The 26,789-nt window shown below is 43.9% G+C and overlaps 1 protein-coding gene across 1 annotated transcript in view; it reads right to left on the reverse strand.

The window, feature by feature from the left end:
- Positions 1-1,127: 1,127 nt before the first annotated feature.
- SLC49A4 (solute carrier family 49 member 4) overlaps positions 1,128-26,789 on the reverse strand; it is an 89,697-nt gene continuing 64,035 nt past the window's right edge. Inside the window, exons 8-9 of the mRNA XM_056126711.1 lie at positions 10,681-10,863; positions 1,128-2,285 (exon numbers count right to left, since the gene is read on the reverse strand). Of these exons, the coding sequence (XP_055982686.1) occupies positions 2,170-2,285; positions 10,681-10,863 (299 nt within the window). The 3' untranslated portion in view covers positions 1,128-2,169. The remainder of the gene's footprint in view (positions 2,286-10,680; positions 10,864-26,789) is intronic.

Below are 26,789 nucleotides of genomic sequence, written 5' to 3' on the forward strand. Positions count from 1 at the left end.
CAGTAACAACAAAGTCTCCAATGGAGACGTTACTGGGCCCGCTCGAGCAAATTGATGAACAACGGGAGGACAGTGACAGTGACAGTGACATTGTGGCAGAATTTTACAGTCATGTCTAAAGCACAAGAATTATTTAGCAGGCTGGAGCTGTAGCACAGCGAGTAGGGCGTTTGCCTTGCATGAGTCTGACCCGGGTTCGATTCCCAGCATCCCATATGGTCCCCTGAGCATTGCCAGGAGTAATTCCTGAGTGCAAAGCCAGGAATAACCCCTGTGCATTGCCAGGTCTGGCCCAAAGAACAAAAACAAAACAAACAAAAAGAATTATTTAGCAAATACTTCACAGTCCTTTCCCATTTTACCTTCTTTAGAAACAGGGAGGGGTGGCAGTTATTTTAGCACCTGGGTCAGAGTTTATTGATATTCTTTCAACTATCCTCAAGAAGTTTGCTTTCCCTTTCGCATTTTATTGAGAATGGCAGGATTAACTGGAACGCAATCAAGCTCTCAGATCTTCTTCTTCTCTTCACCAAGCTCCTCAGTTCCTTCAGTTTCTGCTGCTACATCAGGATAGTTGTATATAAAAGAAACTGAGTTGCGGAGGAGTTTTATTTTGTTAGGGGCCACACCAAGCTGTGCTCAGGGGTTCCTCATGGCTCCCGCCCTGGGCAGTGCTCAGGGGACCTCACATGACAGGGAACTGGCTCAGCCCGTTTGGGGGGTGGTGCTGTGGGGTGTGTGTGCACAGGCAAAAATGAGGAGATTGTAACGCCGACCAACTCTCTTCAGTGGCGACACTGCCATGACAAACAGAAGGAGCTGACAAGCTTTGCCCAGAAAAAGACCAATAAAATATGTATTTAGCTAATGCTAAAGAAATAAATCAGGGGGAAAAGGAGGAGGGGTGTGGCTTGGAGAAAGCTGAGGTCAATAAAGCCCTATTCTTTACAGTCTGAGAAAGTGTGTTTTTCTGTATGAGGGGAATTATGTAAATGTGAACAGTGGTAATGCCGTAATCACACCACATCATGATGAAATACATTCCTGAGAAATATCTGATGAATAACTTAGTTATTTTTTAAAAAAGGAGTTATCACTTATAGAAAGAAAACAGATTATCAGCAAAATACTGCTCTCTCAAATATATTAACTCCATATAGAATTGAGTATTTTACAATCTGAATTGAAATACAAGAAGGTAACTCAGAAATTACTCCACAGATTTCAAAGTTTCAATTTTATAAATTATTTTCAAACAAGGGTCATTTAAATAAAATGTAACCCTGGTAAATAATAGCGTAAATAATAGCTGGCCATGGACTTTACATCCCATGCCATTATATAATTACATATATATGTATATATACATATATAGAGAGGATAAAGACACAGTCTATGTGATGTATCATTTCACTTTTAACAAAGTGCTAAATCAGAACAGAATTACATTATTTATACAATATTGAATACAACTATATTAAACATTTAGTCACCTTTAATATAACTATTTAAGATGCTAATAGAGAAAACTGCACTTCACAAAAACAAGGTCAAGCTGAAACTGAGACACGAAGAGCGTGCTCCGAAGTTCCTGGAAAGCACTTGTTCACCAGAGTAAAGAAGGCCAGAGAGTTCTGACCGAATCAAAAATAAGGAGTCATATAAGAAATGGCTTTATTAGAAAAATGTAGTGTACAGGTGGCCAATTTCAACGTAGATCGCCTCTGGGCTACTTTAGAATCAGAATCTCTAGAGGGTTTAGACTTCTTTAGAAGTTAGTGGCGTTTCCTCCTATTCTGTTCTGTGACATAGGGAAGGCATTGTCTTCATGTCTTAGACACGCTTTATTTCCTTTCATAATTACAACTTTCCAATCAGTAGGTGAACACTGGCACAAAACACAGAAGGTATTATTTAGGTAGTGATTTCTGTGTAAAACATCACAACTCCGAACCCCGAAATCAGGCACAGGTATGTCACGTCTGGAGTTTAAAAATCCCCTCTTATCACTCAAGTCCCGCATTAAGATTTCTTGGAAGCAATTACATGGATGTGATGATTGAAAGGTGCTTCCCTCTTCTTTGTTCCTCGTCATGTTTGATGCGCCAAGTAAATGTGCAGTTCGCAGGATGGATTTCCGGTCTCCCTCGACACTCCGAGTCTGTGCTATTAAACCGATACAACCACATCGAGATAGAGTCTGTCGTAGGATTCCCTGAAGCACAGGATGAGGAGGAGACTGAGCAAGCACGACCCGGAAAGGCACCAGTTGAACCAGGACAGATCTGCAAGACAGAAACGGGCAGCTGTAAGCACGGGTGCGCCCTCCTGCTCACAGACGCGCCCTGTAGGGCTGGCGACCAGCTAGCGGCAAGTAGTGACAGCCTGGAGCCAAAATGATGCATGTGAGGCATTACAGGGCTTTCATGTGGAATACTTTAAGTCAATGCTGTTAATAACTTGCATCAATTTTACTTTGGTGGCCAGAAAAAAGAAAGAAAAAAATTCTATTAGTTCTAAGAAGAAAAATCAATCACCTTTAAATGTTGAGTTTGTTAATTCTCTTTAAAAAGTGCCTTCCATCATCATCAGTCATATGCCTGTCTGGAAATACCTGGTCCAGTTTAGAAAGACAAATAATAAAATCTCCTGAATTTTAAGAGGGCATTTTAATATTCTTTTAGGACAGAGATATCTACTTCACAGGGGTGAGAGACAGTACAAGTAGGTGAGACCCTTGCTTGCCGTGCCTGAGGCTACCAGCATATGACCCCTGGCACTACGTAGAGATCCCAAAGCACTGCTAGGTATGCCCCAAAAGCCAGAAGAAGAAAGTGAGAGAGATCAAGAGAGACAGTGAGATCAATTTAATTCTCAGCCCAAAAAAAAAAACCCCACATATAGTCACTGTAAAATGGATTAGAAAATATATACATGCATGATGTGTAATATATACATGTGTATATCTATCTATATCTATACATAATTTATATTTTGTGGTCCCAGGGTCTGAACTCAGGGCCTCAAATGTATGAGGCATGCATTCTCTAACACCAAGTTACATTCCTGGCTGACAAAACATGTGTATGTAAATATCCTTTGGGGGTGGAAGTCTGGGTCACTCTTTTCCTCAGGGCTCACTTCTGGTGGTACTTAGGGGACCAAATGTGATGCCAGGGACTAAGTCTACCCCCAGAGAAGTCACTGCAAATATTTTGGTTTATTTCTTCCTAGTTGGTTGTGCATGATAAGAATTGCCAGAAAACCTGTAAGAATCACTTAATCAGCAATTTTACTGATTTGATTTAGTGGCACCAAGAACACGCTTCTTCAGAAGTGCTTGCTCAGGCATTTGGGGTCTCCAGCTGGCTGCCCCAGGGCGTCTGGCTACGAGAGAGAGAGAGAGAGAGAGAGAGAGAGAGAGAGAGAGAGAGAGAGAGAGAGACGCACGCGCATGCACACACACACGCACACACACATACACCTCAGCCTCTGCACATCCTCTAGCTGCTCGTGTGGCCAAGGAACCCTCGAGCTGTGCATCTGACCAGCTTCCTTCTACCCCCACTCACTCTGACAGTCAATCCGAGGCTCTGGGTGCAGAAGGGACCAGCTTCTGGGCATAAACTGGTTGCTATTGGTGAGGGCTGGGGAGGGATCATGTTTCTAGTCTAATATTGATGCAGCACTTTCAATTAAAAAAATGTAATAAGAGGAACAAGTTTCCTGGTATGTCCCCCTCCCTCTCCTCCGCGGGCACTGTTATTTAGTTATAGTTCCCTTTTGTACTTCTACAGACTGCTAGGAAAACTGCCTTAATTTTCAAAAATCACCCTAAAGATTTCCAAGCTGCTGCTTTGGTTTAATCCATAATTCATATAGTGAAAAGACCAATTTATGCTCAGGAATGGAAGTCAGAAAGCCAGACAATAAGAAAAAGTGTTGAAGTACTTTTGTGTGTGTATGTGTGTGTGTGTGTGTGTGTGTGTGTGTGTGTGTGCAAGCGTGTGAGAGAATATATTCTAAAAAGCGGCCTCCTCCCCTTTCAATGTCCACATTTTCAGAGTCAGACAAGCTTTCTATAGCACGTTACAAAGATGTATATTTCAATGGTATTTTTAGGTAAAAGTCTTCTCTGTGCTTTCCTTGGATGGAATATAATCTAAACACGAAGAAAAGCAGTGACCTCGGGGATCCTGTCTTTGTTCTGGTATTTCCTGAAATGACACACCTGGCGTTTGCTGCTTTTATATCAGCCACACAGCCTCTGGACTTCTGATGGCAATTTTGATGGGCAAAAGGAAGCAGTGAAAAGATGAAAGGAGAAAAAGCAGTCAAATGGAAGACAAAAGCAAAACTGCTTATGTTAAAAGTGAGTAGGCTGACTTTGAAGCAATAGCTGAGAGAAAAAAAAACCTAAAAAACTCCTGGTCCTTGCAGGGGAGGTCCCTAACAGGCACACTGATCTCAGTATTCAGAGACTGAGTGTTGGTTACATGGGGAAGCCCATCACACGCATGCAGCAGCAGACACGGTGTCCTTGCTCCCCTTAAGCTCAGGAATGTGTCGAATACAGCTGAAGCAGAGGTGTATTTTATCCTCTATAAGATTATCCCTTCTGGATCCAAATGAATCTCAGAAGAGAGCAGCGTGCTGCAGAGATGTCTCTCCACCCTGTGCCAGGCTGATTTCACTGGGGCACCACAGAGGGGGGCAGGGGTGTTCCTCTGCACGCTCCAAAAGAACCCCAGTAGCCGCAAACCTTCAGAACCTAGCTGCCACTTTGCTCATGGCTGACCTTCAACAGCTGGTCCTGAGCCTCCCATTCATGGGAGTGAATACACTGAAAAACCCAGGTGTGCTGGACTAGTGACTGACAACCCCAGGCTTCACGGAGTTGGGGATGGGCATCCTCCCTTCTCCTTGCCCTTCCAGCTTCCTGGCAGTCATGCCCAAGGACTGCCTCTTGGCACCGTGCAAGTTCTGGATCAACAGCCATGATCCAGAAACTCACAAATGACTCTCCGAGGAGAGCAGCATGCTGCAGAAATGCCTCCGGACCCCAGTCATTTAAAATTTTGAATTCCAGGAGTGCGCAATCACTTTTACGGCCTCACGGCATCTCATACTAGTCATAACAAGCAATAAAAAATACATTATTTAACGTCTGCCTGTGGGACAGGCTTGAGTGGTGGTGGGAAAATTTAAAGTAATGGTGGTGGGAAGGTGTAATGGTGGGGGATTGGTGTTGGAATATTGAACGTACTGTGAACAACTTTGTGAAAATAAAATTGAAAAAAAAATCATCCTTTTTACCCTGGCCGTGCTAAAATGGCCTCCTCATGGCTCTGGAGTATTATGGTCTCTTAGCTGCTCTCTGTGCGGCTCTGAAAATTCACACCCGCCTTTTAATAAGCTCACTTGGCTACCGCAACTACAAACACTCTTGGAAATGATTTGCCAAATGGTGAGCGGAGAGTCCGAGGCAGGAAAGGCTCTTTATTTCTCACAGGAAGTCATTCACAGCAGCCACGGCTCAGGGCACTGACCCCGGGGACCGGTTTGATTCCAAGTCAGCTGCAAAAGCAACTGGCAAGTTTCAACTGTGCCGGCCCACAGTGCCACGTGACAGAGCTCCACCAACCAGTGCTGCGCCACCAGGTTCTTATTTTGTCCTTTTTCACCTTAAAAGCGAGCCCCGTTTGTTTTCTGACTTCCCTTTTACCTTTCAACTAGAGAAAAAGGCAAACTCTGACTTGAAGGGTTCCAGTCCCAGCACAAGCAGTCAGGGTTCTCTCTTTTCTGGTCAAAGGTGCCTTTTGGTTCCAGTCACCTCCAAGGGCAGCCAGTGCCCTAGCAAATGAGGATCATCCAACACTGTTTTTATAATGTGAATGAGGAAAAAAGAAATTCTCACCAACTGCCTGGGGACCCGCTTTCCTGACACACAGCAACTTCAGTTGCTGTTTCTTTCTTTTCTTTTTTTTGGGGGGGGGAGCGGGGGAGGGACTACACCCTTCGATGCTGAAGAGTTACTCCTCACTCTGCACTCAGGAATTACTCCTGGTGGTGCTCAGGGGTCCACAGGGGATGCTGGGGGTCAATCCTGGGTCAGCTGCTGTGCTGTACTCCCTATACTACTGCTCTGGCACCTGAAACTGCTGTTCCTAAGTACCGGAGCGATGGCAAGGAGTGAGGGTTGACAGTATGTGTCCACCACCCTCCAGAACCAAACTTCTTCCTTTGGTGATTTGCCCTGCATTGCTGAATTAATAACATTTTCTGCACTCCCGTTCAGAGCCAGCTGACTATAGATTTCAAGGTCCACACCTGTCTGCCCTCAGTTGACACAATCACCCAACGGCGAGCACTGTTTTACTTCCCAGATACAAAACCTACTTCTCGGGGTCCACGCCTGTTGCGACTGTTCTAGTAATCAAGTGCCTCCTATCTCAGTCAGGCCCCTGAATTTTTTGAGCTACAATGCAGCCTCAAGTTCAGCTACCACCTTCAAAATGAAAGAACCAAGGCAAAAACCTTTTAACCATAACCTGCTGCAAGGCAAAAACATAACAGTATTTATTACTAAATAATGTTAAAAACAGACAGTATTAATTTCAGAACAAGTTATAAACTCAAAGAACATACATTTCAGCCTATAAAGAATCTAACAACAGTCCCAAATGGCTTTTGTATGTAAAGTTATTAGAATAAATCACTGTCGTGCTGTCTGGAAGAACTCAAAGCAAAGGCTAGAGGAAGTCACTCTGGTTCACAGATAATCTTATATTCGAGGGCAAGCCACTTCTTTTTCTTGAGAATTACCTTGAAAAATCCAAGACAGAAAAACTGAGAACCTTTTGACATGGTTCAATATACTCAATGTGGAACCCAAACAGGAAATGGGGGACTGGGGGACATGGGGACAGTAGCACTGGGTGAAGAAGCCTGTGTGACAATCATGGTCAAGGCTGGTAAGGACATAACCTCCAAGCAAGTCGCCAGTGGACACTGGTCTGCTGTCCCACCTTGTGCCAAGACCAAATGTGGTCCTTCTGGGTTGGTGTGCACAGTGCTGGAACATTACCTGATAGTCAGCCACCACACAGCACACTGCGGGGACATAAGAACGCCCCACAGGAAGCCTAGTGCTTCTTCGAGAAGTGCCCAAAAAACCCACAGATCTTCCGGATGATTATAAATCAGGCCTTCCAGTCCTGTAACTGATAGCTGAACTGTGTGACTCATGGTTACCCTCTGGAGGAGTTTTCTAAAGGCTTGAAATGACTGAAGGACGACATTCTGAGCACTGGCTCTAATGGAAGAATTCAGTTTATCACATAAAGTGTTTAGGGCAGTAGGCTGTGGAATTAAGTTATTTTTAGAAAATAATTTTGCAAAATTTTCAGATTTGCAATTTATTTTCCACTGAAACTCAGTCACAAGGCATGCAGACTCAGCTGAAGGGTTTCCGGGGAAACCAATTAATTATTCGTGAAAGAATCTTAACATGATTTTCAAAGTTTTAGTAACCTTACTCATAGAAATGTGGGTCACAAACATACATGTAAAAACTTCCTTTTAGAGCCAGAAGGTAAGGTAGTACAGTGGGTAGGTATGGCATTGACCTTGCATGCAGCGAACGGGATAGATCCCTGGTACTCCATAAGGATCCCTGGAACACTGCCAGGAGTAATTCCTAACAGCAGTGTTAGGAGCAAGCCCTGAGAACTGCCAGGTGTGGCCCCCCTTCCCCAAATTTCTTTGAAACAGAAGACTAGACATTTAAACCCCTAACAGCCACGAGCTTGTCAGCTAGAAGAGAACAAAACTGGCCTTTGGTGAGTGTCAGCCACGCCCTGGCCCAGGCGCATTCACACATGTCTTCTCATTAATTCTTTCAAATGGACTCAGGGTATTCTCTTTTGCCCTGAAAAATCATCCACTGCATTAAAGTGAATCATTATGCAAGGTTTCATTTTTCACAGTAATGAACTTTAGGCAGTGACCTTTAACATGAGCACAGAACATGTGATCAGAAGCCAGCCCAAATCAGGGGAAAGTGTTTGTCCCCCGAGTTAGATAAGCCGCCATGACATTAGCGAGTGGGTATTAGCAGAAATAGTTTTAAGTGTTTCCCTGCCACCTATACTAGCGAAACAAAAGTACTGCTGACGGTCACCTGAAGCTGCAGAATGAGGGCGGAAAGCAGATGTCAGTTCCGGTGCATTAGTGCTAGAGGCTGAACTGTGCGAATAAACTGACAGCTGCCGCTGGGCCCAGGAGAGGGACGGGCACTCTGCTGTCCAGGCAAAATGGTCAGAAGCGTGCGGGCTCTCCCACAGGCAGCTTGGGGGTGATCCCCTGCCGCGGCCTCGTTAGTCAACACATGATCCTCCGACTCTCGGGACGGTGTGAGATGTCGTGGGGACAACATTCTCTGGAATGGACTGCCGCTGAGTGTAAGTACTGGGGCACCAGACATACAGGGAGAACCAAACTCAACCAGGCTGTGATGGCTCCTCAGCAAGTCTGTGCCTAAGAACTGGGAAATCTTCTCTAGCACCTTAACGGGCAACAGAGCCGACCCTGACACTTGAGCCAGTGAACGAGAGGCACCGAGTCTCTCCACGTCAGCTGTGGGTTCAAGTGGATCTGAAACAACAGTTCGGGTGATTCTGTTTAGAAAACTCACGGATGGCCAAGCCCTTTCTTTCTACAACACCCGGCGATGGCATTTTCTCTGAGGCAACACCCATTTCCAGAGCAGTGTTCGGAAGTTGGCACTTCATTAACTCCAGTCTTCTTCATAGGGCATGTCTAACTCAGGGGGCAGCAAGGCTGCATGCAACCTACTTCACTTGGGTTACTGAGGGATGGAAATAATCTATTTCATTGTTCAATATATTTAGAAAACAAGATAGCAGTTTGATGCTGTTTGGTAAAAATGCCATGCCCAGAGTTGTCTAAAGCCCAGGACAGAATCTGTTCATCAGCACTGAAAGCTTCAAAAACATTAACCGAGGAGGTTCTCCTGACTTGTGTTTCAGTTATAAACCTGTCAACCACTTCCCTGCGAACCATGAGGCGTCGTGGAATGTCACAGTTGAGGACATTTCCTACATATATCGGGATCTTAGAAGCTCGATTCTTCCATGTATAAATTTATCTAAAGATTCTGGTATTTGATGAGTGGTTAAGAAAAAAGCAACTGGGGGGTGGGGAGAAAAGGTAGAATGTTAGGTAATTTAAGGTGAGAAAGTAAAATAGGACATAACATAAAACTAGTAAGAGATTATAAAAAAGAAAACACACCTCTCTATATTTAAGGGCTGGAGCGATAACACAGCGGTGGGGTGTTTGCCTTGCACGCGGCCAACATGGCCGACCCGAGTTCGACTCCTCCGCCCTCTCGGAGAGCCCGGCAAGCTACCGAGAGTATCTCGCCCGCACGGCAGGGCCTGGCAAGCTCCCCGTGACGTATTCGATATGCCAGACACAGTAACAACAAAGTCTCCAATGGAGACTTTACTGGGCCTGCTCGAGCAAATCGACGATCAACGGGAGGGCCTTTACCTTTACCTTTACCTATATTTAAGACTCACAAGTATCACAAACTCCTTGTTTGGTCATGCAAAAAAGAACACTAGATTAATGATGCCCAAATTTTCTAAACCATTATGACAGAATCTGGAACACAGAAGAGAGTCTACCAGAAAGCCAAATAACTGCAAAAGGAATCACCCCTGAACCCCGCCACCTGCCAGAGCTCCTCCCAGTCTCTCAGAGTTTATCTTCTAGGATCATTCTGTCCTCCAGAAGCTAGCACCCTCAGGACTCTGCCATCCTTCCCCATTCTGCCCAGCCAGGCCCAGTGTTCCGGGGGCACACACTCATTTGGGTGCAGGAGCCCTTCTCTTTTTTTTATAAGGATCTCCCTCTTCTCCAAAGGGGGCCTGTGGACTGTGACCTCAGTCATATTCACTTTATCCCTCCATGCTTACTGTCTAAGTCAGATGGCCATGTAAATTTAAGATAATTAAATAGGATAATAAGGAAAAAAGAAAGCAAGTCCATCACTGCACTAGCTTCATGTGCTGGATGTGCTACTGTCCTGGCCGGTGAGCACAAAGAATATTCCCACTGTCATAAAAAGTAGCACTGGACTGAACTATCCTATAAAATCCTTGGGTGACTTCTGAGCATCCTTCAAGTTTTGAAGTATACATATCTTGAATTCATTTATATTCTATGTCAAGGCAGCAGGTTCTAAAAATTGTGTTTAGAAAGCAATATACAAGTGGTTCTTAATGAGAACCTGCATATTAGAATCAGCTGGGAGGCTTTAAAAACTACAAATGCTGGGTCCAGTCCAGGTTAATTAATTAGAAACTCTGGGGCTGAGGGTGCATCCGATCTGCATGCGATACATTTCAGGAAGAACTCAGGATATTTTCTTTTACTGGCATCTGAAACCTCAAGGAAGGTAATTAGCTCATTTTTTTGGGGGGGGGGGGAGCATCGTATCTACTTTTCCTTTTTTTAAATTGAAGTAGCTCTGCATTTAGCATTGTTTAGGTGGAATAATCTGCCTGAGAATCCGCCACTTAATTCCCTGTACTCCAGTGCCACCCGCCCTCTCTCCTAACTCATCCGGGCAGAAAATGACGAATTTCTTACCTGTATGGTAAAATGTGAGGAAAAATAAAAGAACTCCCATGAACATATTACTTAAAAACGTGACAACTCCACAAGTAATTCCTTCTGGAACTGGGTAGACGGTTTCCACAAAGAGCTCGAAAAATATAGGGATGCTGCTGTTGAGGAACACTCCCAGGAGGATGCAGGATGCGTACAGGGTCACTGAAAGGGAAGCAGAGACGGCTCAGTACAGGGCAGCCTGCGCACACAGCCGCACGCGCATCTTCGGGGCTCTGGAATTTCATCTCTTTTCAGCGATCCTTGATAAAGCATCTCATATCTGATGCTCAGGTTTGGTGGCGGGGGTGGAGAGAGGTTTTGTTGCTGGATGATTAGCATTCTGTTTGCTTTATCTTTTGGGGGAGATTACTCCAAGAATAGAAACACCTTTGTCTCCACCAGGTAAAGGATTCTTCCCCTTGGGCTGGGAGCGATTCAAAGGCTCCAGCGCCTGCTTCAGCACACCTGACCCAGGTTTGATCTCTGGCACCACAAGGTCTCCTGAGCAATGCCAGGATGCCTCCCTCACAAGCCCCCCAAAAAGGGTTTTTCCTTTTTAGTCACACTCCCAATTGTGACTATACAGAGGAATTGATAAAATACAACAACTTAGTTCAAGAAAGTGACTCATCCTGTAATTTAAGAGGCTTAAAATCTTGTGATTGTAGAGGACTTAAAATCCAAGAACGTTACTAAAACTATATTACCATAGGGTAGTTATAATAATAGATGAAACATTAAATATTATAACAATGGTCCTAAAATGCAAAATAAAAATTACTCAGCACTCAATTCCTGGAGAAACACTTAACATTAGTCCTTAATTTTGAAATGATTTTTCACAGTTTTTAAGAGATATGTAACATTGTGGAACATAGAAAACTCTTTGATTTAACAGTAGGACCCTAGATCAGCTTATTAACCGTAGACTACTGCAAAAAAGTACACATAACCTATACAAACAAGATACACACACACACACACACACACACAGAGTCCAGAGTACATATCCAGACAGCTGGGGTGCCTCAGGTGACTCCTGACAATTTCATCAGTGCTCCTGAAGACTATACCTTGGGAGGCCCATGTGGGGCTAGGGATCGGAGCTCACACCTGCTAGCAAGAGCCTGAGCATGTGGGCCACATCCCCAGACTGCAGTGAAATGTTTGAATAAGGACAGTTTTATTAGAAGAATATTTAGGAAAGACATGCCATTCTAACCAATTATACCATTACTTCTTCATACAGCTTTAATTTTTAATTTGAAAGTGAAAAAAGAATCAATGGGGAGAAAAGCTGTATCCTCACAAAACATTAGTGAGGGGTGCGGCGCGCTGGTGGGGCCGTGGCGAGGAAGCAGCCTCAGCGCTGGTGGGGTGCTGCGTGGCTCTGACTCCACGGAAAGAACGTGGAGATCTTGAAAAACAAACAAACAAAAAGCCCCAAAGGAACAGAGCTACCTTACAACCCAGTGACATTGCTTCTTGCCATTGAACACCCCGCCATACAAAAACATGAATTTAAAAAGGATAAATGCACACCTGTGTACATTTCAGTGACTAGCACAAAAGCCAAGATACAGAAACAACTCAAAATGTCCAACTGTGGATGAATGGGTCAGAAGTTGTGCTGCATATACACAGAGGAATACTATGGAGCCGTAAGGTCAAAATCAAGCAACTTGCCATGACATGGATGGCACCGGAGTATATCATGCTGAGTGAAGTCAGCCAGAAGGAACGGGGCAGATACAGAGTGAATTCTCTCATTTGGGAGGCTCAAGACACACAGCAAGCTGGTGGCAAATGACCAAAAGCAACACAGTGAATCGATCCTGACATCCAAGTCTGGCAGGGGTTAAGAGGGAGGGGACCGTGGGGGAGGGAGGTGAGTGCACTGGTGATGGGTGTGGTGCTGGAGTGAAATACATGTAAAACTATCATTAACGGTGCTGTGAATCACAGAACCTCAATAAAAAACAACAGAATAGATGGAAAATAAATAGGAGCGGGGTGGGGGCAGTGAGGGATGAACTGATGCTCTTTCCTGAGTTCAACATCTGGAACTGTGTGTCCCTGCCTATACTGGCGACAATATGTGGCCTCTGGGGTGGCCGGTCTCCAACACTGCTGAGCGGAGAGCACCATCGGCTGGAGCAGCAACAGGCAGCCACCTCTCTGCAAGTGGCCCCTCCCTCCAGCACAGCTGGAGACACCTCTACAAAAAATGAAACCAAAACATTAAACACCTTTTCTCTGTAGCTGAAAAGTTGGGGAGATTTTAGCCAGGCTGAGGATACTTAATTTCCATCCTTCCCCTGCAATCCCTTAAAATGCTTCTATGAAGTGTTTTGATCCTCATTCCAAAAATCAACAAAACCAACATTCCACACACACAAAAAATTAGATATTCCTTCTATCTGTGTTTCCCAAAGTGGGTGCTGCTCCCCTACTCCCTGCCCCAGAGGGTGCTGGAACAATTCAGCACCAGTGGTAGTAGCCTTCGATGCAACTGTTAGATGCATTCTGCTTGTTCAAAACCGATGAATTTCCAGGGGTCAGAGAGCTAGTACAGCAGACAGGCATGTGGCCAACCTGGGTTGGATCCCTGGAACCCCATATGGCCCCACGAGGCTCACCAGGAGTGGTCCCTGAGCACAGAGCCATTTCAGCTGTAGCCTAACGCCCCTGCCCCCCAAAGTAGTACACACTGTTTTCTAATAAAATTTCTGTAGTCAACCTCAACTGATGTTTCCTCATCTAATGATACTAGTCTTTCAGAACCAGAACATATTTATTACATTGTAATCATACAGCTGGTGATCACTTTGATTTTCTTTGATTAGAAAATACTTCTACAGAAAAGAAGGACATGGATAAATGCAATTACTAAAGAATATGCTGCAGAAGCTGTTAGAAAAGATGAAGTCATGAAATTTACATACACGTGGTACTACATGGAAAGTATCATGCTAAGCGAAATGAGTTAGAAAGAGAGGGGCAGATATAGAAAGACTGCATTCACCTGGGGAATACAAAGTAACAAAATAGGAGATTAACACCCAAGAATAGCTGAGATCAACACCAGAAGGATTACTCCATAGCTTGGAGGCCAGCCGCACATGCTAGGGGAAAAGGCAGCTCAGATAGAGAAGGGAGCACCAAATAAAGGGTGTTGGGAGGATCCTCACAGGATTAGAGATGCATGCTGAAAGTAGACTATAGGCCAAGCATGACTGTCACTCTATGCCTCTTTTGAAAAACACAGCACCCAAAAGGAGAGAGAAAACAAAAGGGAATGCCCTGCCACGGAAGGAGGGGGGGGTCGGGGGGGGGTGGGAGGTGGAAGTGGGGAGGTGGGGGGGTGGTATGTGGGCAATGGGCTGGGTGGGAGGGATACTGGGAGCACTGGAGGTGGAGAATGGGCACTGGTGGGGGGATGGGTACTCGATCATTGTATAACTGAAACCCAAGCACAAAACCTTGTAAGTCTACAACTGTACCTCATGGTGTTTCACTAATAAAAATTAAAAAAAAAAGAATATACTGCAGAGCCCACTGTTCAGAATCAAATGCAAAGCAATGGATAGTTATAATAAGTACCATTTAAGACATCAAACAATTGTTTTTCGCCACACTGGTCAGTGCTCAGGGCTTACTGCTTGCTCTGAGCACAGGGTCACTCCTGATGGTGCTCGAGGGACTGTACGGGGTGCTGGGAACTAAACCTGCTGGGCTGTGTGATGGCATGCACCCTACCCGCTATACTATCTCTCCAGTCCAATAATGTTTAAAAAACCAAAGATTGCATTATTTGCTGAACCTAGATCACATCACTCACTCAACATTTTCTATAGTCCCATGAGTCTTTAGGGGCACATGAGGAAACCCAGGGCTAGCCTCTCACTCGTCACTTTTATATTCCATCCAGAAAACTTTGTAACAATTGGTCAGTCACTGGTAATCAGAACAAAAACGGCTACTGGCCCAAACACCGATGGGAATGGGTGTTAAAAATAGAAAATATTAATAATAATAAGTATTGAAATAAATGATGAGGAAAGTTAAACTCTTAAGCAGAAAGGACAACCTCTAAGTGAGGACTCAAACCCCAGAGGGAATTAGCTATTTCAGAAACTACATCGGAAAACGATCCTTCTGACATTTTTGTTTCTGAAGGAAATATACCAAATATGGAATTTGTAATCAAGCAAATTAATATATAATTAACTGAGAAAGAACCACAATTTGTATATGACATAATTACATGTTATAAAAGGAAATAACAAATAAATTATGTGACAAAGGAAAACTGGAAGGGGATGACTGGGATGGAATTCTGGAAAGATGATTTAATTTTTTTTTCTTTTTTTGGGTCACACCCGGCGATGCGCAGGGGTTCCTCCTGGCTCATGCACTCAGGAATTACTTCTGGCAGCGCTCAGGAGACCCTATGGGATGCCGGGAATTGAACCTGGGTCGGCCACGTGCAAGGCAAACGCCCTCCCTGCTGTGCTATCGCTCCAGCCCCAAGATGATTTAATTTTTAACATGTTTATCAAGCATGGTGTAGATACATATAAAAGACAACAGGATCCGGGGGAGCAGGATGCCGTGCTGAAAACCCCTCAGGACCGGGCAGCTTCCTTGGCTCCATGTCATGCTCATTGAGAAATTTCGGTTTTGGGCCCAGGAAGTTAGGACAGGGGCTGCGGCACTGTGTGTGCTCAGGACCCAGCCCCATCCTGCACCACTGGATGTGGCCCGGCCAGAGCTGGTACAGCAGGTCAGGCTCACAGCGAACTGCTCAGCCCCCTTACCCGGACCACTGAGAAGGACATGGAGACCCCGTGAGCACTGTTTTGAAAAGCTCCTCCCCCACCTCCAAATCTTGAGGGTTTCATTTTTACGTTATCTAAATTCTGGGAAAGGAAGAGGAAGTCTTTGTTGCTGAAAAGTAAGTTTCCATACTTGCTAATGGAATTATTAGCATTATTCCAACATGGGTTGATGGAAACGTAAATTGGTTCACTTCTGACTAATATGGAGATTTCTATCAAAATCAATAATATGCCAATTTGCCACACTAATCCACATATAGGAATTGATCCTATAGCAAGGCACAGATATAAGAAAATAATCAGATAAAGGGCACGGCCATAATATTGTTTGTAGTGTAAGATAAAAAGTAGGATAAATGCCCGCCAGCAGCAAGTAGGTGGTTTACAAATTTGTTAATATCCTAACACAGAGATATGACACTGTCACTGTAGCACTGTCCTCCTGTTGTTCATCGATTTGCTCAAGCGGGCACCAGTAACGTCTCCACTGTGGGACTTATTACTTTTTTTTTTAAATTTAAAAATTTTTAAAAATTTTTAAATTTTTTTTGGGGGGTTCACACCCAGCAATGCTCAGGGGTTACTCCTGGCTCTGCACTCAGGAGTTACCCTTGGCGGTGCTCAGGGGACCATATGGGATGCTGGGAATTAAACCCAGGTTGGCCATGTACAAGGCAAACTCCCTACCCGCTGTGCTATCACTCCAGCCCGACTTGTTATTGTTTTGGCATATGGGGAATACGCCATGGGGAACTTGCCAGATTCTGCCGTGCAGGCAGGATACTCTCGGTAGCTTGCCGGGCTCTCTGAGAGGGAAAGAGGAATCGAAACCGGGTTGGATGCGTGCAAGGCAAACGCCACCGACTGCTGTGCCAACGCTCCACCCTAGGGTTTGCATACTGACAACAAATAAGCTAAGTACCTAGGATCTAACAAGTAAGTATCTAAGTGTCTGAGATATGACACAATAATTAAAAATGAAGTTATATCTTTATTAATGATATCTAAATACATATATATGTGAGAAGGGTACAAAAATTTATCATATACACATTTTTGTGTCTGTAAATGTATAAAATTCTCTAGGTAAAACTCCAAAGTTCTGACATTATTCAGGGCTGCCTCTGAAGCGGGTAGTTGGAGAGAGGGATATGTGGGGTAAATACCCCGAATTCTTGTGTGTGTGTGTGTGTGTGTGTGTGTGTGTGTGTGTGTGTCTGTGTTTTACAGTATTTTAAATCATGGTGCTCAAGAATTTTTTTAAAAGAGCTATTCCAGTTTTCTAATTCTTATAGTACATGCTTATCCTGGGTTCATGATTAAACCTAAGGTTCTGTGGAAATATCACTTCTCAGTTTGGCTTACAGACGCCAAAATTTTCCCAGAGGAGGTCCACTATTTTCCAGGTCTTGAAACCTTTGGAATACCCCGAATTCTTACACTCAGGTCGCCTCACAGAGGCAGTGTGCCCTTTTTCTACTGTTTGAATTAGACTTTTTAAGTATTGGTCTATTTTTCCCATTTAACTGTCACTGTCCTCCCGTTGATCATCGATTTGCTCGAGCGGGCCCAGTAACGTCTCCATTGGAGACTTTGTTGTTACTGTGTTTGGCATATTGGATACGTCACGGGGAGCTTGCCAGGCTCTGCTGTGCAGGCGAGATACTCTCGGTAGTTTGCCGGGCTCTCCGAGAGGGGAGGAGGAATCGAACTCGGGTTGGCCATGTTGGCTGTGTTCAAGGCAAACGTCCTACCACTGTGCTATCAGTGGGTAGGGCATTTGCCTTGCATGCAGCCAACCTTTCTCATTTAACAAGAGAAAAATTTCACTGGCAGATGATCTAACCATAATGCATGCAACTTTGTGAGCTCACTGACTCAGAACAGGGTCAACAGCACAGGTTCCAACGTCCGTATCTGGAACCCACACAGCCCAGGTCTGGGCAGGATCTGTGGCATAAATATTCCCACCAGATTTATTAGAAACCCAATTATCCATAGGTTAGAGGGCTGGGATGAATGATACAAATTTATAGGCTAGTAATAAAAAAGCCATGTTTTCATTCAATTCCCTCGCTCGAGGCGGTCTGCCCCATACACTATATAAAAATTAAGTTCTAAGAGGTTCTTTACATTGGATGACTGAGGGAATCATTTGTGACAGCAAAAACTAAAATGGTTTTATTTTAATATATAATATAACATATATTACATATCATACATTATAGTATGGGCTGGAGCGATAGCACAGTGGTAGGGCGTTCGCCTTACACGCGGCCAACATGGCCGACCCGAGTTCGATTCCTCCGCCCCTCTCGGAGAGCCCGGCAAGCTACCGAGAGTATTTGATATGCCAGACACAGTAACAACAAAGTCTCCAATGGAGATGTTACTGGGCCCGCTCGAGCAAATCGACGATCAACGGGAGGGCCTTTACCTTTACCTTTACATTATAGTATATATTATATATGGTCATATATTATGTATCATATAACATATGTAATATAAAATATATAATACATAGGATATGTCATATATAAGGTAAAGGTAAAGGCCCTCCCATTGTTCATCGATTTGCTCGAGCGGGCCCAGTAACGTCTCCATTGGAGACTTTGTTGTTACTGTGTTTGGCATATGGAATACGTCACGGGGAGCTTGCCAGGCTCTGCCGTGCAGGTGAGATACTTTCGGTAGCTTGCCGGGCTCTCCGAGAGGGGCGGAGGAATCGAACTCGGGTCGGCCATGTTGGCTGCGTGCAAGGCACACAGTGCTATCACTCCAGCCCATGTCATATATAATATCATATTATATATTATAAACATCACATATACCCATATATTATATATTATATATCATATACACACCGCACATATCAAATATGATATATCACATATAATATATCATATGCAAATATATACCATATATGATAGCACAGCGGGTAGGGCGTTTGCCTTGCATGCAGCCAACATGGCCGACCCGAGTTTGATTCCTCTGCCCCTCTTGGAGAGCCCGGCAAGCTACCGAGAGTATTCGATATGCCAGACACAGTAACAACAAAGTCTCCAATGGAGACATTACTGGGCCCGCTCGAGCAAATCGACGATCAACGGGAGGGCCTTTACTTTACTTACTTTACTTTAATATATGAGATACTATATATTGTATATATGATACATAGGATCATATATGTATATGGTATATTATATGAGGATATATCATATATGATATATCATACAAATTACATATCATATATGTAATATATGTATATTATATACATGTATATGTAATATATAATACATATGTCATATATAAAACATATAAATACACGTAATATATGTGTATAATGATATATAATATATATGTATATATGTATATATGTGATACATATGTAATATATATTACATATATATCATGGCATATATATTTAATATCACTGCAGACCCTGGCAAGCTACCTGTGGCATATTCGATATGCCAAAAACAGTAACAATAATGGGCCTCATTTCCCTGACCTTGAATGAGCCCCCAATATGCCATTGGGCTACGCTAGCATGCAACAGGGACGAATGGAGTCGTTACTGGCATCTGCTTGAGCAAATGGATGATCAACGAGATGATAAGTGACAAGTGACAAAATATATTATATATAATATTTTATATATAATATAATATCACACAATATACATTATAATTAATATATGGGCTGGAGTGATAGCACAGCAGGTAGGGTGTTTGCCTTGCAAGCGGCCAATATGGCCGACCCAAGTTCGATTCCTCCGCCCCTCTCGGAGAGCCCAGCAAGCTACCGAAAGTATCTCGCCCACATGGCAAAGCCTGGCAAGCTCCCCATGGCGTATTCGATATGACAAACACAGTAACAATTGTCACAATGGAGATGTTACTGGCCCACTTGAGCAAATCAATGAACAACGGGAGGACAGTGACAGCAAATTAATATACACAGAAAAGGGTTAAATTAATATCTTGATCATCAAAGTGGGGGAAAGGAGTGATGTCAGGATTGACTTAATATATTTCCCAGTAGATTTTAATCAAAAGAACACGGAGATATCATCTCATACCACAGAGACTGGCATACATCAGAAAAAAAAAAAAACAAGAACAACCAGTGATGGCGTGGATGTGGGGAGAAAGGGACTCTTTCATTGGTGGGAATGCCAAATGGTCCAGTCTTTTTGGAAAACAATATGGGCACTCCTTAAAAAACTAGAAATTGAGTTTCCATATGACTCCATTATATCACTTCTGGGAACATATCCTGAGGGTGCAAAAACGCACAGTAGAAATGACGTCTGCACCAGTATGTTTATTGCAGCACTGTTCACAATAGCCAGAATCTGGAAACAACCTGAGTGCCTAAGAACAGACAACTGCTTAAAGAAACTCTGGTACATCTACACAGTGGAATACTATGCAGCTGTTAGGAAAGATGAAGTCATGAAATTTGCTTATAAGTGAAGGGGCATGGAGGGTATCATGCTAAGTGAAATGAGTCAGAGGAGAGGGACAGACATAGAATGACTGCATTCATTTGTGTAATATAAAACATCACAATATGAGACTGACCAGCCAAGGACAGTAGAGACAGGGCCACGAAGATTGCCCATGGTTGGAAGCCTGGCTTATGAGCTGGGGGAGAAGGCAGCTGGATAGAGAAGGGATCACTAGGTCAGTGATAGTTGGAGGGATCGCTCAGGATGGGAGGTGTATGCTGAAAGAAGATAAAGGACCAAACATGATAACGTCTCAGTATCTATATTGCAAACCATAATGCTCATTAGTAGAGAGAGAGCAAGAGGGAAACTGTCTGCCATAGAGGTGGGGCGAGAAGGTGGGATGAGGGGGGCAGAAATACTGAAGGCGCTGGTGGTGGAAAATGTGCACTGGTGGAGGAATGGGTTTTTCATCATTGTATAACTGAAACTCAAATATGAAAGCTTTGTAACTGCAGCTCACGGTGATTCAAATATTCAAATATACATATTTGAATCCCCCTAGTGTTTAGGGACATGCATAAAGCAGAAGCCGATTATTATGAGTCTAAGTGTAACTTCAAGTTGAGTTTTCAGCTTAGAGTCTGTTACAATATCTTTAGACACTAGCTAGACATATCCCCTGGGTAAATGTCATTTATTAAAAGTCAGGCAGACAAGATAATTTCCTACTCATCAGAGAGGGTTCAAACTACATGATCACCAAATATTTCCATGACTTTCTATTGCACTGATACTAAAATTAAAATAAACTGCCTTTCAATTAAAAAAGTTGAGGTAATTTAGCAGAACTAATACAATGCGAATGCAGTATTATTCCCACAGAGTTAACAAGATTCCACAGGTTCATAATTAAAATCACAAAAACCCAAGTCCTAGGGAGCACAAAATGAAATTTCAGCAGATAATTTCAAGACACAAATTAGATCATAACCCTGAAAGTATTCCTTCCACCACTCCCTGCTCCCAATGACAAACCAAATTACTAACCTTCGTTTGGGAAAAACCCCCCTGCACTGACACATATTTATTTAGTTTGCCTTTTGGGCCACACTGGCGGTGCGCAGGGATCATTTGGCAGGGCTCAGGTGGCCACAAGGAGTACTGGAGGCTGAACTGTGTTGGCTGCATGCAATGCAAATACCCTAGCTGTGGTAGGATCTCTCCAGCCCAGACATTTTATTAACCCAAACACTCAAGTCTAGGTGATCAGCGATAATAAAGGACATTACAAAATTTCAGATAAACTAAGAAAGCTGGAGAGACAGTACAGTGGGTAAGATGCTTGTCTTTCATGTGGTGTTTGATCTCCATACCACATACAGTTCCCTGAGCTCCACCATAAGTGATTCCTTAGTGGTAAGGGGATTGTCATGCATGTGGCCGACCTGGGCTGGATCCCTGGCACAACATATGGTCCCCCAAAACAACACCAGGAGTGTTCCCTGAACACAGCTAGGGGTAAGCCCCGCGCACTCCCATGTGTGGCCCCCAAACCAAATAAAAGTAATAACCAAATAAAAATAATAATTATTTTCACTCAACATTAAATGAGAGTCTCAAGATATCACCAACAGGGGGGTAAGGGGGGTGGGAGGGATGCTGGGACCCATGGTGGTGGAGGATGGGCACTGGTGGAGGGATGGGTACTTGATCATTGTATAACTGAAACCCAAGCACAAAAATTTATGTCTACTACTGTACCTCATTGTGTTTCACTAATAAAAAAAAATCACCAGAAAAAAAAAAGATATCACCAACAATTACAACTATATGCAATGCTGCCACAGAGATGCCTCTGGATTCCATGCCAGTCTGTCTCACCTGGGGCAACCCAGAGAGGGGTAGGTGGAATTCCCCTCCCCGCCTCAACAGAGCCCTAGGAAACGAAAACCTGCAGAACTCAGTCACCGAGATGCTCATGGCCAATCTTCACAGGCTCTGACAAGCCTAATCATGAGTGAATCTGCTGAAAAACCCAGGCATGTGGGACCCATGATTGAAATCTCCAGGTTCTCAGAGAGTCAGGAATGGGTGACCTCACCACATCTCCCTGTGCTTCTGGTAGCCTGGCAGCCATGCCCACGAACTGCCTCAGGCGCCATAGAAGCTTATTAATGGCCATGATCCAGAGACTCACAAATAAATCTCTTGGAATGCAAAGATGCCTCCGGTCTCAAAAGTCATCATCCAGTTAAAAAAAAATAGGTAATCTCAGCTGTATTTAAAATGTAAAATTTCAGAATTCTTGGAGTGACATCTCATACTCCACACCACTGATGTAGTAAGAGCAGCACAGCACATTTAATGGGGTGTAAAGTCAAAAGCAACTAATCTCTAGGAGGAAAAAAAATATATATATATTTATTTATGCACACAAATCTCAACCTTAAACATTATGTCAGTAATCTCTTATACAATGGCTTAATGGCTCCAGGGTGAAATACATCAATCTTTACACATTTTCCTCTAAGAAAACTCTTTGGATCATTTTTAGTGGATTATTCATAATCAGGCGTCACAGGCTCTCTGAGAGGGGTGGAGGAATCGAACCCGGCTCGGCCAGGCTGGCTGTGCGCAAGGCAAACGCCCTACCGCTGTGCTGGAGCGATAGCACAGCGGTAGGGCGTTTGCCCTGCATGCAGCCAACATGGTCGACTAGAGTTCGATCCTCCGCCCCTCTCGGAGAGCCCGGCAAGCTACCAAGAGTATCTCGCCCACACGGCAGAGCGTGACAAGCCACCCGTGATGTATTCGATATGCCAAACACAGTAACAACAAAATCTCCAATGGAGACGTTACTGGGCCCGCTCGAGCATTCATAACCAGCAACAGAAAATAAATTATTTAAGTTCTGCTTGGGAGTAGGGTTTAGGAGGCGGGATGGAAACATTCAAAATATGATGGTGGGGAGGTGTAATGGTGGTGGGATTGGTGTTGGAATAGTAAATGTAATAAATTATTTTGAATGATGTCATAAAAATAAAATAAAAAAAACAAATACAACTTCAAATCTTGGGTCCATGCAATTTTTTAAAGCTATCATTTTGGGGTTTGATTTTGGGCCACACTCAGCAGTGCTGGGGAATGGGAGGAGGCTGCATACAAAGCAAGCACCTTAACCCCTGTATTACTTCTGACCCTTTCAAATATTAAACTGTTTTCTCCCCACCCTCCAGAACCGGAACTGATCAGGAACAGTGCTAGAAAACTGACAAACCAGGTGCTGCATTTGGTCCGTAATCCTCAATCTGTATGTTTCTCTCAGCCTACAATATTTAAAAACAAATGCCTTTCACATAAATGTTTTCAGCTTTTTCAAAAACTGAATTTTTTTAGCAGGGAGGCCCTTCCTGTCTGCATTCCGACACTTGGGGCCTGTAACTGCATGACCCTGAGGAGGGCTGTCTGCCTCACAGCCCCCTTCCTCCCTGGAGGACTCTGGGGTTTCTCCCCAACAGGCTGACTGAATGACCCCCACCCTGGCCGGGCCTCACCTGACTCTTGGCTTTCATTGTTCTGGCTTTTGGCCACACCCACTGGTGCTACTGCGGATCAAAGCTGGGTTGGCCAAGTGGAGGTGAACGCCTTCCCCACTGTCTCGGCCTGTCTCTCGTCTTTTCCCCCTTCCAGCTCTCTCTTCAGATGCTGGCCGCTGCCCCCTGTGACCCAAGCCTGAATGTGTGCACATGCGTCTGCTCTCTGCAGCCCGTCCTGCCACCTTCCTCTTCCTCCCTTACATCCGAGACATCCCTTCCTCCGGATGCTGTGCCTCTTCCTCTGGCTTCTGCATCCTCTGATACTGTGGGCTCTGCTCCAGCTCCCTTGTCCTCACACCTCTGCCACGCCCTCGGTTTCTCCAGGCTCCATGTTCAGGCTCTTCTCCTCACGCTGTTGTCTCTCCTCACTCTTGTGTGTGGGTCCCCACGCTACACCCACCCCTTTATCTTTTTTATTTAAGATTTTAAAAAAATTTCATTAAAGAACTGGGATTTACAGTTATTGACTGCTGAGTTTTAGGCATGTATTTCAACACCAATCTCATCAGCAGCGCCAACTAACCTCCTGCAGTGTCCCCAGATTCCCTCCTCACCCCATCCCCTCTGTCAACTTGACAGGCGCATTACAAAGTTCATTGGCTGCAGCTTAAATCTCATGTTTTCTGTGTAAAGCTCTGGGTCTGTGCTTGGCTATCTGCCTTCACGCTCATCCATATCCCTCGTAGAGCTGACGCCCTGATGTCTGTTCGCCTACTACTGCTCATTCTCTTCTTTTCCCCTTGTTTTTTATTCAGTATGTCAAACACAGTAACAATAAGTCTCAAAATGGAGATATTACTGGGCCCACTTGAGCAAATCGACAGGAGGACAGTATGTGTGTGTGTGTGTGTGTGTGTGTGTGTGTGTGTGTGTGATTCTCGATAGGGGCTGGATAGTGTTGGTGAGGGCTGGGGTGGGAAGCTATGCCTAAGGATAAGAAGGAAACATTTCCCAGGACTAGGTGCTGAGTATAGAAGGAAAAGTGAGCTAGCTTCTAAACGTAGGGCGGGGGCCCAGCCAAACCACGGCAGGCACAGCGGGACTGTGCATTTCAGTCACAGGGTAGAATCAACGTTCAATGAGAAATGGATATAAGAACGAGGGGATGTTCAGCTCTTGGCGGAAATGGGAGAGAGCTGATTTGCCTCAAATTGTTCGAGATCTATAGGAGGAAGAAATCCCCAGGATCCAGAGCGGCAATATCAGGTAATGCTCCTCTTTCAGGAGGCATTCAAACTGCGGACAGACATCTTGACTGTACCGAAGAGATTCACTTATTGACTAAGCTATATTAGACGATGACTAAGGTTCCTGTGAGCAGATCAATAACAAATTGCATAAAAGTAGTTAGAGAGCTTAACTAGGATATCGGAAAAAAAAATCTAATAGGTGCTTCTAGGTGAATAAGGGTAAGAGGAAATATGCTTGCAGTTTTATTAAGGAAGAAATAAGAAGGGCTGTAAAATACGATCAATTCTTATTCTGAACTAAGGCTTTGAAGAAAAATATTTCCCTAAAGGGGTAAGTTTTATAACACTAATATTCTTTATTAGATAAAGCTTTATTGTTCACATACTGATGAATTTCTATTTTCTGATAAAGTTAGGAAAGTTAGCAGGAATTTATTAGGTAAGTTCTTGATTAGCAATGTTTCTACAAGTGTCGGGAGATAGTACAGGGTTAAGGTGCTTACTTTGTATGCGGCTGCTCTCGGTTCATTCCCTGGCACTACATAAGGCACTGCCAGGAGTGTCCCTGAGCACTGCCAGGTGAGAAAAAAATGAAAAATGGAATAAAAAAAGATAGTGTTTTACACAATCTAAGTTAAACTCAATACTGGAAGTAGCCCTTTTGGAAGTAAAGACGCACATGTGTAAAGTGAATCATTAAATAATGTCTGACCAGCTACACTGTGTTTTCATAGGTTTTGAGCACACTGAATAGAGTCTATGTGTGTTTCTATATATCAATGTCCATTTCTGTATCACTGAGTCATGCTTCTCTTTACAGTCTTACAGTTTCTTCTTAAAAAATGATTGTAGGAGCCAGGTACATGGCTGAATGGTAGAGCACAGGCCTGGCAGGTGTGAGAATCTGAAGTTTCATCTACAGAAATGGAAGGGAAAAAAAAGATGACAGTGATCCTTCAGGTCTCCCACTAATTAAAAATCAAGTAGTACATGGAAGTGAGGTGCCACAGGATGATGGGGCATATTTTGCTGCAATATTCATTAATGGCTATGATTTTCCTTCCGCATGTTATTAATTTTCAAGTGTTCTTTGTTTAGCTTCTTTGTTAGTGTAGAATAGTCCTCTTAAGACTGACAGCTATCTTTAGTGTCCTGTAGCTGGAAGGCAAAGCAACTAGAAGAAATGAAGCACAACTAATAATCCTTGTCAAGCAGTGGGCCCAATGTAGAAACTGGCTGCAGAATCAAGACAGTATGGGTACAAGTTTATTAGTACCTTTAAAAAAAGGCATATAAAAAGAAGAAGAAGAAGAAATATTGGAAGGAAGTGCCAAATGGTACAAACGGTAAAAGGCAACAGAACTTAAGAATGTGAGATGGTCTTCATTATACGGAGCTCCATGGTTTACAATACTGTTGATGACAGGGTCTCATGCATACAATATTTTAAGCCCACATTTAACACTCTAACTCAGTCACTGTTTCAGGGCCCCCTCCCAGACCACCTCACGTTCTCAGGTTCTATTACCTTTTACCTTTTGTACCATTTGGCACTTCATTCCAATGTTTCTTCTTCTTCTTCTTTTTTTTTCCTTTTTTTCCTTTTTGGATCACACCCAGTGATGCACAGGGATTATTCCTAGTTCATGCTCTCAGGAATTGCTTCTGGCGGTACTTGGGGAACCATGTGGGATGCTGGGAATTGAACCCGGGTTGGCCACATGCAAGGCAAACGCCCTACCCACTGTGCTATTAGTCCAGGCCCCTTTTATTGCTTTTTGAGTCACACCCGGTGATGCACAGGAGTTACTCCTGGCTCTGCACTCAGGAAATACTCCTGGCGGTGCTTGGGGGACCATATTGGATGCTGGGAATCTTTTAACCCGGGTTGGCCACATGCAATGCAAACGCTCTACCCGCTGTGCTATTGCTCCAGCCCCCTTCCATCATTTCTTTATGCTGCACAGGAGAGTGATCATGCCCTCTCTGTGAACTGTCCGACTCC

This window comes from Sorex fumeus, unplaced genomic scaffold, assembly GCF_029834395.1.
Source record: "Sorex fumeus unplaced genomic scaffold, SorFum_2.1 ptg000063l, whole genome shotgun sequence".
Classification (NCBI taxonomy): domain Eukaryota; kingdom Metazoa; phylum Chordata; class Mammalia; order Eulipotyphla; family Soricidae; genus Sorex; species Sorex fumeus.